This window comes from Eutrigla gurnardus (genome assembly GCF_963514095.1).
Source record: "Eutrigla gurnardus genome assembly, chromosome: 15".
NCBI lineage: Eukaryota > Metazoa > Chordata > Actinopteri > Perciformes > Triglidae > Eutrigla > Eutrigla gurnardus.
The window spans coordinates 4,910,802-4,931,344 of record NC_139938.1 but is presented as its reverse complement, the minus strand read 5'-3'; the positions used below and the strand labels follow the sequence as shown (position 1 = coordinate 4,931,344).

Genomic DNA, 20,543 nt, shown 5'->3' with positions numbered 1-20,543 from the left:
GTTCATAGCCGCCCTTATGCTCCCACTGTGAGGAAGATGCATTAACGGCCTCATCATAACTTGTTCTCAGTTCAGTACAAGCCATGTTGCATCCAGTCCAGCTGGTGAGGCACATGAATGCAATAAACTACGTGATGAGGTCCTCATGCCGAGCCAGCAGGCTCAACGCGTGTTTCTGCCGGACAGGAAGCATGGACGTTCATTCTTGGAGTGCTTGACCTTGAAAATGGTAGTTTGAGAAAACAATCAGCTAACTTTCCTGAGCTTTCAAACTGATGATGCGGTCCTCATCAGTGGATGGAGTTTGCTTTTATGAGAGGCTATGATGTCACTCATAGCACACTTAGGAAAAAGCTATGAAGATGACCTTATCCTCGTTATTTATAGTTTTTTAGCAGATTTGAGCATATTGTTTTAGCCATTTTTTGTTTACATTTGTAAACTGATGCCAGTTTGCAAAAAATATTTAAGCAGAATTAGCAATTATGAGTTCTCATTTCCAATTACTGTGATAGTGAAGAAAAGTAATATATATATATATATAAGAATATATCTTTATTGCCATTGTTAGGACAATGAAACACTGTTTAGCAGCACTCAGTTTTGGCAATCTACACAACATACACAAAATATAAATAACATTTAAAAAAATACTTTAGTCAATATTATATTCTTGATGGACATCGAAGATGATGAAAAGTGTTAAGTCACATAGAATGTACTTTTTTTAAACTCATGACTCATAGTAAGAGCGCAACTCTTTTTGATGCAATCCATGTGACAAGGGATTAAGGCTATAATTAATTAATCAAATTAAACTGCAAGTCATCCATTTTGAAATAAAATATGCAACCGATGATGTCATTGGTGCAACAAAAAGTGAGCCCGAGAATGAGTCGCTGATTATTTGACACCCAGACATGTTATCACCAATAAACTGAAGAGTGAAACTGTGTGTGTGTGTGTGTGTGTGTGTTGGGGTGGGTCATATTACACAGCTCTGGTTGGTGTGTGACGGAGACATGGCAGCAGGGGTCCAAACAGTTGACAGTTTCTGCCCTAACCCTCTGCCCACCAACCTGCAGGGGCCCAGGCTTGTCACGGCCCCCCGCTGTGCTGTCTGGGAGACCTGTTTTCACACACTGGGGACATTGCCACTGCAGCAGTGTGCGTGCGTGGGTGGGTGGCTGTACTTGAAATCCCATTATCCATTACTATCTAGCCATGAGGCCATTACTAGCACCAACTAAATATAAAAGTAGGTAGAGACCATTTACACGAGAGCATCTGCTCATGCGTAAGTCACTAAATCTTCTATTTCTTTGCAACTTAAAGTCAGCAGAGAAATTGATTACTGTCAGAAAAGAAAATGAATTAGTCGCCTACCTTCTTCCATGGTGCGCGCTGTCATGGATTCACTGTCCGCGCCCTGGAACTCATTGAAGTACGGCCGCACTTTAATCTCATAGACGATGCCTTTCTTCAGACCAGGGAGAGTTATGTCCCTCTCTGAGGCGACCTTCAAGTCCTGCATCTGCCACGGCCCTGGGGAGGGCAGCCCTGACGTCTGCCGGTACAGAACGCGGTAGCCTTGAATAAACTGGGATGGATTCTCCACCTGAGAGGAGAATGAAAGGAGGGGACCGGGATTAAGACACGCTGTGTGGTAATGACGTGGAAGGCACATCTGTGTGTAGAGCGCTCTGGAGCCGTGCATCAGCATTCAGTGTGCGTCCTTCGTCAGTAACAACTCACGCTTAGTTAATCATACAGTTTATATAGCAGCAGAGGAGCAAGAAGCCACGTGAAGAGAATTGTGCAGTGAAGTGAAGAACTTCGCTGCACAATTTGGACTCAAAATACAGGATACAAACAGTTAGACTTCTTGTTCTTCTCCATTCTTTTCCCTGGTAAATTTCATGGAATAATAAAATATGTAACACATGTGCAACTCATAGTTATGGCTTGTTAACAAGCAGAAAAGCAAGGGAAGGCTTTTACATGTGATATAAAGCAGCTGTTTTTCATTAAACCAGTCAGAATATATTTGCATGGATCTCTCTCTCTGTAGCCTCAATCCGTATTAACAGAACGATTTCTGAAAAAAGCATTTTAAACACAAGACCCGGAGATAATTTATCCGATTGAGGCCATGAATCAAAATAAACGACCCCCGTCTACATTCAGTTTGATATTGTCCTAGAAGATATTCGCAGAATTAATCAGGAGGAAGTCTGGAATGAGGGTTATGGTTACAACCAGCTGCATTTTTTGTTTTGTCACTTTACGTTTAGCTGAGTAACAGATTGCCCAATTAAAGGCTGCTGAAATATGTTCACACATGGCAACACAGACTTCAGACCAACAGAGCACAGAGATGTCTTCAACGCAGACACTTTTGTTTGACATTGGATATTGAATGAGTGTGTTTCTCACAAACGCAGCCTGGTTGAATAACGTCTGCAGAATCATTCGGACGGACGGCAAAACGCGTGTTTATCCTGTCGCCGCGTCCGTCTGCAAGCCGGATATACAAGGTTGTCATACAGACGAGTGTGAGCCCATCCTAGGTGTGTCATTAACCTACAGCAGCAGCACTCGGGACACCTTGCCAACAGACAGAAATAACATTTCCCGGATAAAGGGGCTGAGTTTAAACTGCCTCCAGAAGTGACACGTGTAGCACCTAATGGTGATGTATTTTTCCCTGAATAGAAACATTAGTCTTGATACCCACATCTCCTCAAACCATTCTAAATTGATAGAGCACCAGCTGCTCAGATTATGAATGTGTAGCCATCCTTCAAAATATTGACTCTGTGCAAGTGCCAACTAATCCAAAACATAGTGACATGCCAAGTATAAAGTTCCCAAACAAGCTTAGGCGAGGTTTGTTTCTCTGCTTTGAAAGTAAAACTAGAAAAATAAAATGTTATACAAGTACTCACAGTCCATGTGACCTGCACTGAAGTGGAGCTAAGGACCACTGGGTTATGCATGCTGACCACCACATCCCCCAACTCCTTCTGCACGCGACGATGGTCCACTCCTTGTGCCGTGGGACTAATGTCTGGGAGAGAAAAAGGAAACGCGTGCATGTAGAGTGGATATGCATGTCGCTAAAGAATTAATTGCAGTATATTCTTATTTCTGTACCTTGAGTCCTGACAGGTTCAGACATGGGGCTGGGGTCCCCGAGCCCTTGAGCATTGACTGCCCTGATGATGAACAGGTAGACAGTATTGGGTCGTAGGTCCTTGACCGAGAACTCGGTGGTCTTCACATGGTCTGCCACGGTCTGCCAGCTGTTACTCACTGACTGGCTGTAGAAAGTGCACCATTTACATTTAGGACATTTAGCAGACGCTTTCGTCCAAAGCGACTTACAATAAGTACATTTGTTGAAGTGCTATAGGTAAGAAACATGGTTTTGTGGAAGTGGGTCATGCTATGCAGAGTCGAGGTGAAGTCTGAACAGGTGAATCAAATTTGTTAAGGAAAAGTTATCCATGTTCAGTTAGGAATTTAGGAAAGGTATCATTACTATAGAAGTAATCAGGACAGTTTATTCGGTGCTTGAGACTGGAAGCAAAAATCCCATTTAACACAGCAATAACATGCCATCCTCACTTATGGGATCTTTAGAAAAACTTCCTGTCATCCTCAAAAACAGTAATGACACGTTCAACGCCTTTGTAGTCCTTTTCTTTTATCCGACTATTATAAGGAAAGGAAAGAAGAAAGCCAATGCCCACGTGCCAATCAATTTCTGCTGAGAAAAATAGCTTTTATTTTCCAAATAATTAGCATTGAAATTTAAATACCAGAACATTTTTCCCTTTTATAAAATTCATTGTAAGCCATTCAGCATACTTCAAACCGCCCTGATTTGATTGAACGGCCGCAGAAGCGACCGCTTTAACTGTTACCGCCATGAAAGTTTGGGGTCACTAAAAGTAGCTGGAAGCCATAGGTCACAGACATACCCAAAGGCCTCGATGACATAGGAGGACACTGGGGAGCCCGCCTCTGGCCCTGGTTCCCATGACAACGAGATACTGCTCTTGGTAACATCAGTGACCTCTGGCTTGGAGGGCGGCCCTGGGAGGGCCGTTGCGTTGTGAGGCATGAAGTCTAAGAGGTCAGTGGAGTCTGACAAAGAAGAGAGAGAGAGACAGCATGAATACCTGCAAGAGCACAACTGTGTTACCTTTTCATTTAAACTACTAGTGAAGCAGACCTTTGACATCCAAGTAGGCGCTCCACGACGTTTCTCCACTGGAGCTGGTGGCAACACAGGTGTACAACCCCAAATCAGACAGCTGTGGAAGACAAATTGTGATATTGTCATAATTGTCACCAAATGCACTAAACAGCAAAACAGTTAGATGAGGCTGTCTTTAAGAATTCCTGTGTAAGATTTGATAATAGAGATTCTCTCAAATGATTACAGCTTTCAGGCTGAGCTCTGTTATTGTGTTCGACTGAGTCCACCAGACTTTGCAAGTCTGATCCCTGATGGTTTCTACAAGCTCTTACGTCACTCTGGGCTTTTGAAAGAGGTTCACAGCTAGTAGTACAGTAAAAACGCATTAACCTCCACTGGCCTGCATTTGGCTCGAGAGAAGCCGGAGAGTGGATGAGGAAACTTTAACACCAGCCAATGAAAAAAAAAGATCCCTGTAAGAGCCTACATTAATTTTCTTAATTGATTTCCTCCAATAATAGTCACCCCCTATTCCCCGAGCCATCAACATTATCATCATCATTGCTGACACAGAGAATAAGAGATATGACAATCTATTTTATATTGGCAATGCCTTAGGAGCCACTCATAACTATGCTATCTCTCAAGAGAGAGTAGGAGGGAGAGTGACACAGGAAGAGCACTTTGACACCGTGACAGGACACTGTATATTGCACTTCCTCCATTATATTAGCCCCTTTGGACCACTCACTTGTCCCCGTCCTTGAGTCCTTGAGTCTAACTGCTGCCTCAGAGATTCAAACTAAATAGCAGCATTTAACAACTTATAAAAGTCTATTCTCGCTATTCATCTTTTAAAAGCAACCTGACTGCACTTGTCCATTTGAATTACATTCAACTGAAATGGCAGATGAGAGAATTTGTTTTTCATTGTTCAAATGCAATAGAAGTACAAACACGAAAAAAAAACAACTTGAAACCCTTCCGGGTGTTTGAAATGTTGTTTGTTTTTATAGCAGTTTCTATTGACAGTGCAGTGAAAGGTGGGTCATCAAAATAATGAAACACAGTCACAGAAATAGGAGTCCTTCCCACCGAAGGAGAACTTGCAGGTTAGTAGAATGGGAAATGTGTGCGGAGTGCTATCATTTGCAGGCACTCATCAACAAGAGATTCAATTGATACGACGCATTTTGGGGTAAAACATTCTCTCAAAAGGTAATTAACAACCTTTTGTTTGGTTTAATGAATCCTGATAGAACCTTGCCAGTGAAACGGTATAGCTGTAATTGCTTGGGCCACTTCAGATTTATCAAAAAGGGAAGGGAATCTTGGTAAAAGCTTATGCTTCATTGCAGTAGTGTCACTATGTTTTCAGCAAGAGAACAATTTGGTGCATAAATATGTGATTTATGGCCAAAACCACAAAAATAAGTCCCAAATTGGAATAAACTGGTTTAAGCATACTGCTAACTGCATATATATTTGCATATCTCTATAAGTGACTATAACCCACCCTTGTACTCTGGATCTGAAGGCTGCCGTGCTCCAGCAGGGAGAATCGCGGGTCCTTTCCAAGCAGACTGGCGCCGTTCTTCCGCCAGGTGACTGTGGGCTCCGGGTCCCCCGAAGCCTGACACTTAAGAAGAGACACGCCTCCCAACGCCTGCGTTTGGTTGGATGGGCCTTGGCGGATGATCGGTGGAGGACGGTCCTTCAGGGCTAAGGATAGTAATCCAGGGAAAGTGTTTTAAATGCATGTTACTTGCTTGTGGTGGTGATGTCATGGTCTCCCCATATAGCACCGATTCTTTTCTAACTTGTTAGATGTTGCCTGATTTGAGGAGGGTGGAAAACACATGACCTTATCACAAGGTGTTAATTTGTGATTGCAGTAATTGCATTAGTGACTGCAGGCCCAAGATGTTAGGGTTCAATCTGATGGATTTGTTGTGAGAGGAAGTGACTGTTCCACAGTAAGGCAGTGTGCTCATGGCACTGCATCGCACCTTTGAGCTTTAATTACTAGGTGAGGATTAACGATGCTTCACCCGTGGTGCTAATTACCATACCTTCTTTATAACACCTCTCAACACATTCATGCCTGACTCATGGCTGTACCTCCTCCCTCTTGGCATGCCCCTCCCCCAACACACACACACACGCACACACACACACACACACACACACACACACACACACACACACGCACACAAGACTAAACTTGGAATTAGCATGCCAAGCAGAACAACAATACATCTCTTTTAAAGCTTTTTAAAGCATGTTATATCATCCAGAAAACAGCCTCTGCACTCTGCGACAGTAATTCCTGGAGTGTCGAAGCTCTCTAGGCCTTGTAACCTCCCCCGCTTCCAATTTCCTCACCGCTGCTCTCCACTGTTATCAGGTCTGTCTCCATTTGTACAAGTGTTTACAGCAGGTTCCCATTGCCTTATCTTCCATCACACCCCCTTCTGCACAATGAGGAACACGGCACTCAAGCAGATTGGCAAGTTCAACTAGGTGCAGTGAGAGTTAGCGAAAGTGGCTGTATAAGGGATGTTGAGCGTTATTCTTTCTATGAGCTCAAGGCTCTAGTAGAGACTAGACTCGTATAGCCTTTTCAGGAAAACATTCCATCTGCTGTATAGAAAGCTATGATGAATTCCTACAAATACCACAACTCAAGACTAGAGTTAAAAGGTAACTCTCGAGGTCTTGTTGTGCTCTTTGATCAAACATCACACCGGTAGCCATTTAAGCCTCCAGGCATCTTCAGTGTCCGGAGGAATCAGTCAGACGGGTTAAAGCGATGCTACACACAAAATATGTCTGGTATCAATTATTCACCCGCTGTATGCTTGAAATATGGCATTGAAAAGTGGAGCCTCCTGTGTGGACGGCAGCGGCCATGGTCAGCTTGGATTCCCATTCACACAACATTCTAATATTGACCCAGTTTCACACTCATAGAAAACTGTCAACCTACTTCTGTTGCATCTCTGTCTATCAGTATGCTCAGCTTTCAAACACGTTTCAAGCAAAATGGCTGCGTACAACGACTCTGTATCCATCCTCACAATCAACCTTCCCAGGCTTCTATGATTCATTAGAGTGCGTGTCCTTACAGTGGTCAGGAGCACTGCCACGCACTACACATTCTACACAAGCGTCACTGCAGCACATACTGTCCTCTCAAGTCGTGAGTAATGCTAGCAAAACTCCATTTGGTGTCACAGCAACCCTCCGTTTACATCCATCAATCAACCCACCGCCTTTCTCCCTTCCCTCACGCTCTGCACCAAACATTTTGATATTGATCCAACTCCCCTGAGTGACGGAACAGGAGTCATTTCCTCTCCAAAAACACTTCAACAGATGTTAATTTAATAATGTGTGGGAGAAAAAGCCAAGAAACGAAGGGATAGAAGGGCATAAACAGCTCCCAGCTGGCAGCGGCTCAGCACTTTATGTCGACATTAAAGCCTTGTTCAGAAATGTTTTTTTGAAGTGTCTCTCCATCAAGGAAACGGTTTTATTCTACACAGTTTTATCATTTTCAGAGCATTCACATTCACCGAAGTGAGGTGATAATTAAATAGATGATTGTGTGGGTGACTGGCTTTCAGAACATACTGTAAGATGCATTCTGGGCCGATCTGTGCGTGGGCAGACAAATAGCCTTTGATACGGTAAATTCACTGTTTTATTAGAGTCTGGACAACACTGCCGTCTTATGTGTGTGTGTTTTTGGATAAAAGCCCAGTATGCATCAAAAACAAATACATAGTACTCTTCACAATGGCATTAAATTGTAATGAGTGTTGTAACTACTTTTTACTTCCACAGCCCGAAGTCTGAATAATGTTATGATAGGAACATTCAGAGGATATTGTCTGTTAAGAGCAGTTGTAATTACAAAATGATGTCATAGCAATGTTATACTTTGTCCATAATTATTAGAACTCATTAAATAAAGCAATGGTGTTTCTGTAATCTACCACCTACTAGGAGAAATCCCTACAGATGATACCATGTGAGGAAAAGTAATGATTCCCTTCTGGTGAAATTACCTGTGTAAATATATGTATATATACTGTGTGTTGCAGTCATACAATAGTGTTTTGTATTGACTTATACCATGCATGTGCTTCCCTGACGCATGGACAATAGGGTGTAACAATAGAATGACGTTTTAAATAATTTTAACATATTGTAACTATATAAAAGAAGAGCTCATATGTGTGTTTCCAGCCTTACCGTCTGCTACCTCCAGCTGGGCCTTGGCCAGGATGCTGCCTGCTACAGTGAGGGCCTGGCAGATATAATACCCTGCATCAGAGCGTTGCACCGATGAAATGGTCAACTCTCCATTCATGGACACAGAAACACGGCTATCTCCCTGTGTTGGCTGGTTGGGAAACAGAAGATCCTACAGGGAGTGATGAAGGGGAACAGTGTCAATTAAATGGGATGGGAATATTTGCTTGGGAGTCCAAAAAGACAAAAAATAACTTTTCTTTCTTATATAAAAGCATATTTTCCAACTAAATGTGAAAAAAAAAAAACATTAAGTTGTTAATTGGATCTTCTCAAACCCTCATAAATTAGATATTGATTAAATCATAAATGTATCCGTTGCTTTAAACAGATTATCACACATATTCTTCACATTGTTAGCAGCTCTCTTACTACTGAACTTGCTTGGCTCCTAAGTCGTTTGAATCTTTCTGACGAGGTTCTGCTCATTTATGTTTTGTACCCAAAGGGTCAATTTCGGACCCGTATTTTTCTTAAATTACATTGTCACCCCTGGTCACATACAAAAGTGACTTTAACTATTATAATATAATAATCACTCAAGTGTTGATTGTCTTAACATTTTCTAAATGGCGGTGGAGAGCCTGAATCTGGCAAAAAAGAAAAATGTTTAGTTTTTCTGTAGGGTCATTTCTACAGTGTGAGAGAACAATATGAGCATGTCTTTTGTGGATGTAAATGAATGGTGAGGAATTGCCCCAAGCTCACAGGTTGTTGAGTGGCTGCAGCGCCCCCATTAGTCCGTTGACACAGAAACATGGGGTCCAGGTGGAAAAATACCAGGTGTTAACCTTTTAAGTATTTTGTACATTTAAACTTTACATACCTGGCCAACAATAGCTGATGTATTCAAGACATGTCTTAAGTTTACTTACATATTCCACCAATTATGTACAATTCAGTTAGAAAAGTACGTCAATGTCTGTTCCCTACTGGGTCTGAATGGCAGTGTACCCTCGAGAGTGATAATCCTGCTGTAATAACCTTCAGTTATGGTCATGAAATTGAAGTATCAGGGTTGTCCATTTCTGTACCCCAAGCAGACAAGCTGATGGGCATGAAAGGACATTAGCCTGCTTTCATTATGTCTAATGACTCTAATGTTGCACATGACATTGTTTCTCACTAAGTGAATTGGCTGGTCTGACTGGTGCAGATTGGGGATAAATGACCACTTCATTATCGTACGTAGAAAACAACCACATTGTGCAGTCACCTGCTTTGATCCTATTAATAAGACCCTTGGACATTTTTTACATTTTAGTCATTATTTCCCCATCATGTAAATGAAACATTTAAAAAAGTACATTTTTGTAAAAATCGGTGTCCTCACCTGGCTACCCTCTCGCTGCCAGAAGACAGTGGGCTGAGGTTTTCCTCTGGTCTCACAAGGGAAGGTCGCTGTTCGTCCCTGCGCCACAATCTGGTCACGGGGTCGCACCACAAACTGGGGCGCCTCTGAGGTGAAAGGTGACACAAACCATAATACAATAGACACACACTGGTTTCCAAAGTGTGTATAGAGAAGGACCAGTTTAGAAAGCAAAGTGCTTGGACTGGAGGTCCAACTGCAAGCTAAAAGGATCATGCACTAGGTCTTTGTTATTTCTTTAAGAACTATTTCTTGACTATGCCAATCACACAAGCTGCCACAACATCAGAGTGAGTGATATCAACTACTAAGAAGGGTGCTATAACGTTCCCTCTGAATTTGTGTTCTTGAATTAGGACATATCAGTCATACTGTATCTGGACTGGCTGAGGTGGTAAGTCCAAACTGCCCGAGGAAGTAAGGGGGTGATCGTAACAATGTATATATGCATGTCCAATATTAGTTTGATGAATGTGATCGTGGAATGCCACAACAATCCATGCATACAAGTGTGTGATCAAAAACAGAGAGAGAGCAACGCATGCATAATGGGATCAGCTCTTACTTACCGACGGGGCGAGCTGGTGACACAAAAATGGTGTGGGTGAGATCAACACACGACAGAGAGAAGGAGAGCAGAGGAGTAGAACAGAGGGACAGAAAAAGAAGAATGAAAATCAGAAATGAATGAGATGGAGTCGGCTTCTAACTCACACAGGCTCCGCCCCCTTTTGGACTCTGTGGGTATAACACGCTCCACCAATTACAGCATGCATTCCACCACTGGGAAAATGCATGAAAGGGCGTGCATTTGTCAGGCTCCACCCACCGTAGCCACAGAGTCCAGTAGAGGGCGGGGCTTGTGTAAATTAGAATGAAGGTTACGATACTGTAACCCTAGTTCTATAAAGACAGGTGGAGCTCTCTATGAAACGCCCACGATGCTCAAGAGGGTGTAGGATGGGAGACAGCCCTGCGTGCTGCCTGTCTGCACATATTTGGCACATCTTGATTGGCCAGCTATGTTTATGCAAACTTTTAGAGGAGAAGGCACACTCATGATTGGTGGAAAGTTTTAGTTTTAGTCCAACAGATGAGTTTGCCTAATAGAACAAAGGTTACAATATGGTAACCTTCCTTTCCATCCATGATGTCTGGTGGAGAGGAGGGTGGAGCTCAGTCACCAAAAGTATAATCCTCAGGGAAATGGCAACTGGAGGCAACTTTAGGAGGAAGAGTAACCGTTGCCAAAAAAAAACTTGTTGGCTGAACAATTTACTCCTCAAAAGTTATGTTATAGGATGCACACATTCACACAGTTTACAGATCTGTTTGTATATCAAGTTTCTCATGTAAATGAAACAGACCTTTGACAACGCCAGGCTTTGAATAGATTAAATTAAATCACAAATTATAATTATTACGAAGTTAAAATCATTGGCATGGCTGCCTGTTATGTATTTGTTTTGGTTGCACCATCAGTCCAATAAGAACTTTAATCAGGAGAAATACTTAACCTAAACAAACAAATAAAGTGAAACATTCAATTCATGTCTTGCTTTTTTTCTTGATAAGAAATCTCCCGTCTATCAGCAAATGTCTGGTCCACAGCCTTAGTGCAGTTTTTATATTAGTGATCTGTGTTTATTCACTACACATGTCTACTACATTGTACCCAAGCACCAATCTGACTTAATTTAAGAGCTATATTGCTCATGCATGAGTTATAGGAATAACAATAAGAATCCAATGTATAACGTATGAAGAAATAAATAAGGAATGAATGGTAATGTATGTGTCTCTGATGATGTGCGATGTATCAAGGTGTTAGGAATATGTTATAAGACAATTGTTTGTTTTCTTAAATTGTAAGAATAAAGTTGTCATGCTCTTTTGTTGATAAAGAGCAAAACGCAGAGGGGGTCTAATTTGCCAAATAGCAATATTTATTTTTTCTTTTTTTTTGCAATATCAACCATTGCTATGAAATCACTTCCGCACATTGATATGGTGTAAATATGGAGTGAGTGGGCTGGATGGAGAATGAGACCCCCAGGAGAAGTCATAACAGTTCACTTAAAGCTGGTTAGATTGTTCATATCTGGAGCCTGGCTGGAGATCTGGAGCAATCAACTACATCAGCCCTGCTATATGAAAGAAAAGCTGAGGCCAAGCCCAGCCCTTCAGCAGGGGGCCAATAACGCTCGTAAAGTGGGCAATAAAGGACTGATTGTCCTGTGGCCTGCTTTGGGAGACACAGAAAAATATCAGGGATAGGTTATGAGCTTTGCTACGAGTGAGTCCACGAGCAGTTACCCACCTCTGATCGTCAGGTAGGCAGAGGCCTCCAGTTTACCCACGCGGTTCTCTGCTAGGCAGCTGAAGGTTCCCTGATCGCTGACGGACGCCTTCTTTATCCTCAGCAGGAAGTCCTCTTTTTCATATCTGATGTCATACCTGGAGACAGTGACATCGAGGCAAGTTGATTTCAGAAAACGGGAAGATCACAAACAATCATGCATATCAAAAATGTTCATTTAAACAAAAATAAATACAGCCAACAAACAAACCAAGGTGTGTGATGTTTTCAACGGAAGCTTTTATTTAGGTTGTGTGATTGTTGATAGAATAAAAACACACTTTCTTAGACAATTGAAGACTCCCTGCTGCACCCAGTCTTCCACAGAAGCAGAAAAAAAACGGGGAGCAATTATGCTGAGATGAAGGCACGGCAAAATGAAAGGTGCTTTCAGCTGGAACCCTGACTGTTCCACTATTTCAATATTTATAAAGAGGAGCCACCCACTGTGGTGTGGGGGCTGCAGTATGCTATGCGTGTGAGTGCATCTGTGTGGGAGAGAGCCAGCGAAAAGAGAGGGAGACAGAGAGAGAGAGATAGACAAACAGTCTGGGAGTAAGGGAGTGGCACAGTCTGACAAACTGAATTTGATGAATGAGCTGAGCAGTAAGAAATGACTAATTCATAGATGCGTTTCCATGCATCAGTGTGCCTCCACCAGTGCAGCGTACTGCAAGGCAGCAGCAGTGCAGTCAGAGTTGGAGAAACATCTCGGCGACCAGAGTCGAGATAAGGGCCTCGGAGGGGCTACAGGCAGAAGGAGGAGAAGAGCAAGGAGTCGGGCTCTCCCTCTCTGGGGTCCCTTTTGGCGTTAGAGATCCTGTGAAATTGTGTAGCCAGCCATACTGATTCAGAGATGAGAGGCAAGTCAGGCAGAGAAATGGCAGAAGGGGTGAGAAAAAGGCACATTTGAAATAGATGTTTCGAAAGGGTGTGGGCAGAATATCGATGGAGGCTGTGGGGGTCTGTCCAGAGTCTGCAGAGGACTCCATTCACGGCACATCTCTGACCCAGATACAGGCTTCCCCAGGAGGCTGACGGGTTTACGGAAAAGAATGAAAGAAGTGGAAGGAGGGAAGTGAGGCGAGGCGGGTCTGAAAGTAGGACATGCTTCTAGAGTCAAGGGGTACTGAGGTAGAGGACACAACAGGTGGGCAGACAGACGAGCAGACAGAGAGACAGGCAGGTATTCCACCTAGCAACATATATGACAGAGCAGAGAGGGTTCTCAAATAGCAGTAATGCCTTTTTACGGGTGTTAGTTCAACTTAGCCCAACTAAATGTTTCCCTATTTGAAGCGGTTGATGTTTATCAGTCTCTTAAATAATGAACGTAACATAGTTGAACCATGTTTACTAAAGATTTATATTTTCACTTGATACTCCTGTGTTTGATTCACTTGATGCTGATAGGAGTTCTAGTGGTGATTTAATACATATCCAAGAACATATAAGTTAATTATTTATACATAATTACATAGTTCATTATATATACATCATTAGTTTTAGCTGACTTATTTCCATCAATCAAAATCAAGAGGAGAATTCTGATGAATAAGCCAGTCAAACAGATGATAAGGAAATGCTACAGTGTAGTACAGTATTTATGATTAAATTAAAGTGTTATCTATTAAAGTGTTTGTTATCTATTACGTACATTTGAATTGTTGTTCAAGCCAATTTAGCCATAAAAACATTCTCCAGTCCAATAAAAGCTACCATGTTTCTTATGTATAGTTAATAGTTTGCTATGATTAAAACGAAGAAAAAGGATGTTAAACTCAGGCCCAGAAAAGAAATGAAAACGGTTTTGATGGATGGCAAGATTGCATAACGAGACACCCAGTAATTAAAAGTATAAAGCGCTGAGCAGTAACTATTAAGACCCACATGACAGGCTGATCATGACTCAAAAAATAAGTGCTCCAATGGGATTGAAAGGCAATTAACATGTGCTTATGATGTGGGTACACAAGGGTGAACCAAACCACAGGAACACCTTCGAATGTGATGCAATCCAATACAGCAGCAACACAAACTACCAAAGAAATGGCCACAGAAATTAATTCTGACTGGCTGGACATTAAAAGGCTTCCCATACTGGTACTATTCCTTGTAGGTTTTCTGTATGGGATTATTTTATATTAAACAAGGCTCTTATGTTGATATCTGCATATTACTTATGTACACACACACACACACACACACACAGGCACACACACACATAAGTACCACACAGCGGTACTTGAAAGTGAAATTACTCAAAAGCAACCAAGGGCTTTCATCTAGTAGTTCAAACAGCAAAAAATGAGATTCTCTGCTTCTAATAAACGATTTATGTCATAAAGATTAAAGTGTTTCTCCATTCTTAAAAGTGACTAATTAGCTGTGTTTCCAATATTGAGTGTGTAAATATACACATTCAGTCGAGCATGGCGTCCCTCACCTTCCGCGGGGAATGTCCACGTCCTCCTTTTTCCAGCGCAGCGTGGGAGGGGGGTCACCACGGACCTGACACCTGAACTCCACAGGCTCATCAACTAAGACCACCTGGTTCACCGGCCGTTGCACAAACACTGGTCTTTCTGGATGTGGGCGTACACATAACATGGATGATGAAACAGACAGGGTGGTTAATACTGTACAACAGAGGTCTTCAATGTTTTTTCAGCCCCCATGGCTGATAGTGAAACTAGATATCAGGGCCAATAATAATGTGTAGTGCAGCTTATAGTGCCATGTATAAACATACTTTGTAATGATGTATGTATACAATGTTAAGCCATTAAAATAAAAATAGTTAGATTAATATATTTAGAGGACATATTTCAATTCTATATTGGCATTTCTACTTCACAATTTGACCTCATAACAAATTCAACAAATAGGAAGGTTTATATTTTCTTATTATAGGTTGTATTCATGTTAATGTGTATTTGTGGACATATTTACATTTTTGGAAGAAAAAAACTTGGGATCAAATCATTTCAGTAACTCTGCAGACCCCCTGTTGAAGATCTCTGCTGTATAAACCAGTGTTCAGTTATAACTGAGACAAAATGCTTTATTTTTTTTAGCCAGGCAAATAGCATGTCAGACTTCTTACCAAACACAGAGAGCTGAGCTTTTTCGCTCTCTCTCTCCCCAACCATGTTGGCTGCCACACACACATATATCCCCACGTCGCTCTTCTTAGTATTTGAGATGGTTAGCTTTCCTCCACGAACCTGGCAACAGAAAATAAAATGCATTACAACGAACCAGCTCAATACAAAGTGCTTTCCATTGTAACAGCTTCAGGTAAACCTGTGAATCACTGAGCATGTGATTCAGAGTGTTGGGGGTCTTGCGAGAGTGCTCCCTGGGGAGTAACACACCGTGATCCTGTCATCTTTGAGGTCAAGGCGAGCTTTATCTTTCCTCCAGAAGGTGGTGGGTTCAGGGTGCCCGCGTGGAGCCTGGCACTCGAGACTGGCAGTCTCTCCCACCGCCACCACCACGTCCTGCGGGTTCTGCCTGAAGTCGTCGCGTAACACTGAGAGACAAAAGAGAGAATGGGTGGTTACTCACAGCAACGGTGGCTCCTTCAGTCAATTAGAGTGAAGTTTCATCAGATTCCATTACGTGAACCAGAACGTCGCTCCAAGACTGAGCTGTCTCTGCTTGCTGACCTCCACCACCTTTTCCTAATGTAAGAGCCCAAGGATGATTCTATCAAGTAGACTGCCTCACAGGACGCTCAGCAATCCCTGTCTTTAATAATACAGCTGTCCCCCCGAGGGGAATAAGCACAGGCTCTTCTTTGATCTCAGTTGCTAAATGTAAGTGGATGTAAAGCCAGGTAGGATTAACAGTACAATATACATGGGAAAGACGTCTACCAGAAGAGCATAAAAGGAAGGTAAAACTCCAGAAGAAAGACATAAAGAAGTCTAGGAGTTAAAGATTATGCATTAAAAATTCAAAAACAAACACTGGATATCTACAGCCCAACAGTTCTGACACTAATTTCCTTGCATCTCACAGTTATAAAAACAACTGATACATTTCTTAAGTTCACAACACATTGAAACACCAGTGCTTAGGGACTGTTTGTTATTTATTTTAAGACCCATCGGAGGATTTTTGGACCTCTGATCACTTTATGCGTAACCCCACCAGCAATTTAATTGATTTGTACATGACCCTGTTTATTTGCTCCGGTGGTCCATTCCATAAATACCGAACGGTCCCTTATTGTTGTTTTTTGTAAACCCACAATTGTTGGCAGTAACACACAGGTTGGGGCAGACATTTTCTACCTGGAGCTTGTGTTAAAAGGAAGGTTTATGGAGTCCATAATGAAACAAGTTCATCCTCTGGGGAGTATGAATGAGCTCAGTTCATTAAAGTGAAAGTACTTCTTGTGTACATGTATAGTATGAGTAGCAAAGTATGCAGCTATTGGCCTAATGATTGTGCTACAGAAGAAGGAAAGTCAGTGGGGGACCGAATCCCTCAAATTCATCCTCTGGGAACCTGGAATAGGATTTAATGTGATATTCTGTAATAATCAATACAATCTAATTATCGTAGGCTGCACTGTGTGATTTCAAATATCCAATTTTCACAGTTATTATTTTGTCTAATAAAACAGAGCCGTTGGAGACCGATTTTCTTTTCCTGGATCCTTGGATGAAAACAGCAGCGAGGACGTGGGCCTGTGCTTTGTAGCCGATACAAGGTCAGACCTTGGTTACTCGGCATTGGAAGCACCACTGGCCAGGGATACTGACTGAATCACTCCTTTATGAAGCTTTATGGAATGACCAGGGATCAAGTGCAGCAAATTACAGCAGCAGCAAATGTTACTGAGAGGTACACTGTGCTTTAGAAAAATACACTGAAAGTCCAGCATACTTTTCTGTGGAGGACTCAATACTGTAGGTAGAAGAAAGGCAACTATTCTATAAGACTGAGGGGGAAGAGAGTCGGGATTTATGACAGCTACTTTAAATACAGTTGGTGAAATATGTCAAAATAGCCTTTTTTAATGTCTTGAACATAAACACCTTTAGTTCATTAGAATTCCATTTCTTTTTTTCAGCATTGTTCCACTGTTGGACAACCGTTTTAATTTATCAGTGGCAGGGATGTCTGTGCTTGAGTTTGAGTGTTCAAAGGAGCGACAACATCAAGAATTGTCAAGCGTTGCCCGTAAGAGCCATATTCATGTGTTTTGAACAAAACTATGAGCAATCTGCTGCTAAGTTAAAAGGTTATATCTTCAAACATCCCTAATTCTGTCACAACTGTTATCCCAAACATCAATATAAAAGCTACTGCTTTAACGAGATACAGGAATGAATGTACTGTAAGCCGTCGCTGGAATTATGGGTTAAAAATAGAGATCGCAATTTGGATCCTGCAATGAGCTGTGCCCGCTTTGCATTAATACCTTATGACATGTTGTTTTTGTGAAATGACTAACTGTAGGCCAATTTTGAATTAAAAAAAAAATAGCCTCGTGTGACAACCATTAAAATAAACTGTGAATATAAAAAAGGGAAAGAAAATCCTATGAATGATTATGGCTGCTAAGTGTCATATTGGATTTTAGTGTGTGACTTCACACTTGCCTGATGGAGATAACAGATCATATTTAGATGATTTTCTCTTTTAGATAATCTAATTTATGTACACCAGCTAGTAAAATGGTAGTCACCACTAGTTTCTCAAGAAATGTCTAATGTTAATCAAATGCACGGTTCTTGACTCAAACTAAAAGATAGTTGGTAAAACTCGGCAGCATGGAACGGAGACACTGGCTCGGTGTTCAGTTTGCTTTTCATCCTCATTACAGCCATAAGCTGTTCTGCTGATATACTGTAGCATGGATTTCAAGTCCCAGAGGACACCTCTAGTGGAAAAGAAAATCAGGCAGGAGCCAAAGGCCCTTCGGCCCAGCTGTCAATCTCCTCCAGTCTGTGCAGGACTAAATGAGTCTCAGTTGCAGACACTACTTTGGCACAGACATATGCACGGTACGCTTAGTGACCCGTTCCATAACAGAAAAGGCTCATCCAGACACGACTACCTCCCCGTTCCTGTGTTGTCACATTAAAGATGTTTCTGTAAAAAGCAAAGCTCGTCTCAAGAGACTGTGAAACCCGGACACACATAGGAAACTAATGCAACACAAGTGGGACCCACCTACACAAAGTAAGGCAGAGAAGGGATATTGTGTCATATTAAATTGTGCTGATGGTTAAACTGAACAATAGAGTGTATGTACAGTAACTGACACAAAGATAACACATACTAAGAAAGAGGAAAATAATAGTATCTATTAATGTTCAAGGCCATTTAAATGACTTCCACCTCATTTGGAAGTCCCCAAATTCTTCATTCTGCCTGTTTTACTTATTGTTTCAATTTCAGGGATACGGTGAAACCCCAAATTTACAAAAAGAATAGGGTTTTCATTTATTTTATGATTGATGGTGTACATTGTGAATCATGTCTAAGTAAATTGGAAGTGACTAACTAATTATATACAATCTTTTGGTAATAGCTACGGCAAATTTGAAAGGGAAGGGGGGGTGGGGTCTTTGTCCAAATACATAAATACCGTCGGTTCTGTGGCTGTGATTTATTCAGCCCCGACAGTATGCATTACCCCACTGCCGTGACAGCCCCCCCTCTCCCCTTTCCTCCCCTGTCCCCACTAAGAGGCCTCTGCAGGTTTCTGTAGGTGGTGTTTGTCAAGGCATGTGAGATGTGGGGGTGGGGGGTGTTGTTCTAATCTATTTGGTCTCCAATACGGAGCCCCTGGGGAGGCAGCACCCATGTGTACTCTGTTGTTGGCTGGTAATTATTTCAGATGGCGGGGGCCACCACCACTGCCTAATGTTGTCTGATTGAGTACTGCTCAATTATTCAAACGAGCCATTCAGGGGGCTCACTCGTTCACCAGTTTCATTTATCAAATCAGAAGGAGAATGATTTGTAAATGGGCTTCATTTCATGGCACAATGGGTGGTAAAATAATGTGACAAGGTGGAAGTGTCTGAATACAAATAACTATACAGGGATTCATTACCTGATGAATGGGGGGGTTGTGTGGCTGTCATACATTTTTGAGAAAATTCATCTTAGCATCCTGATTTCTTGAGGTCCTTCTTGGCAACAGCAGCACCCTTAAATTTTATTCCATCGATTTCACCATCAGATCGGCGAACACGCCACTTGAGACCTCGATGCACGTTGCTGAGCGCAAAAAGGTCCTCAAGTCATTTAAAATTTAGAACATCAAGTCTATACATGGATGAAGAGCAGCCTGTTTATTCCTTCACAGCGGGTTCCAAACACTGCAGTACATTTTCCAGACAATGCATTTATTATCTTGTCTGGTACGCTTAATGTCTGGTGCATCCATTAAGCTTGCACACTTTACTGCAGTGTCTTCAAGTCGGAGGCGCTGAGTGTGATGACATCACGCAGCCATAGGAAGAAAAATGAGCAACAATATGTTGTTGTGTTTCAGGGGTGAGGGGTGACAGCGTTGGGTCGGTGGTGCCAGCAATGTGTCTGGGAGTGTAATGAAATGCCATGAAATTGGACCCAGACATTGACGGTCATGACGGGGCCTCTACCTCTCCCTCAGTCCCTGTCACCTACCATATCGTTGTTTCAAGCCAAGCTGGCGGCACGGCTGGAGGGAGGGGTGTCAATGTCAGTCTGTCGGTCGGTGCAACAATTTAGTCCAGACTGAATATCTCCACTATTGTATATAATCCTCCTGACCTCTATAATAAGATATGCCGAGAAAAATACAAAAATAATCTATTTCTTTTTATGTTTAACTCAAATTCCACTTTTTTTTCTTCCTGGAAAATATGACACGTGCTTACATCAGCTAGTACCAGCCAATTTCACTCGATAATATGTCACAGTACGGAAGCCAGGTACTTGAAATGGCATTTTAAACCTGTCCAATAGTTTGCTTTATTACAAACATTCTCATCATTCTCAGCTACATTCTGTGTTTAGTGTTGATTAGCATTAGGCTCAAAGGCTGTCGACTCGTAGCAGCTCTGCTAGTTACTGTCTGGAGTTTAACAACAACAGGTTTCTTACTATCCACATCATCATTCCCTCCTAATGTGTTGTGCTTTGTAGGATTTACATGACAACCTCACCTGAGTGAACGTGGGAACGTCTTTGGAATCCTAAAATGTATTGATAAGCGGTGGATGTGTCATCCAAAGTGTAATGTAAGCAAAAGACAAAACTAGTAGTCCTTT

The 20,543-nt window shown here is 42.0% G+C and overlaps 1 protein-coding gene across 3 annotated transcripts in view; it reads right to left on the bottom strand.

Annotated features, from left to right (window-relative positions):
* Positions 1–20,543, bottom strand: part of LOC311025769 (roundabout homolog 2-like) — a 73,922-nt gene that overhangs the window by 17,901 nt on the left and 35,478 nt on the right. For all 3 annotated transcript variants that reach the window (XM_084028857.1, XM_084028856.1, XM_084028858.1), the window contains exons 3-14: positions 15,636–15,793; positions 15,365–15,485; positions 14,705–14,843; positions 12,220–12,356; positions 9,861–9,985; positions 8,468–8,639; positions 5,724–5,929; positions 4,241–4,322; positions 3,987–4,152; positions 3,157–3,323; positions 2,949–3,070; positions 1,387–1,618 (exon numbers count right to left, since the gene is read on the bottom strand). In XM_084028857.1, coding sequence (XP_083884983.1) covers positions 1,387–1,618; positions 2,949–3,070; positions 3,157–3,323; positions 3,987–4,152; positions 4,241–4,322; positions 5,724–5,929; positions 8,468–8,639; positions 9,861–9,985; positions 12,220–12,356; positions 14,705–14,843; positions 15,365–15,485; positions 15,636–15,793 — 1,827 coding nt within the window. The remainder of the gene's footprint in view (positions 1–1,386; positions 1,619–2,948; positions 3,071–3,156; positions 3,324–3,986; positions 4,153–4,240; positions 4,323–5,723; positions 5,930–8,467; positions 8,640–9,860; positions 9,986–12,219; positions 12,357–14,704; positions 14,844–15,364; positions 15,486–15,635; positions 15,794–20,543) is intronic.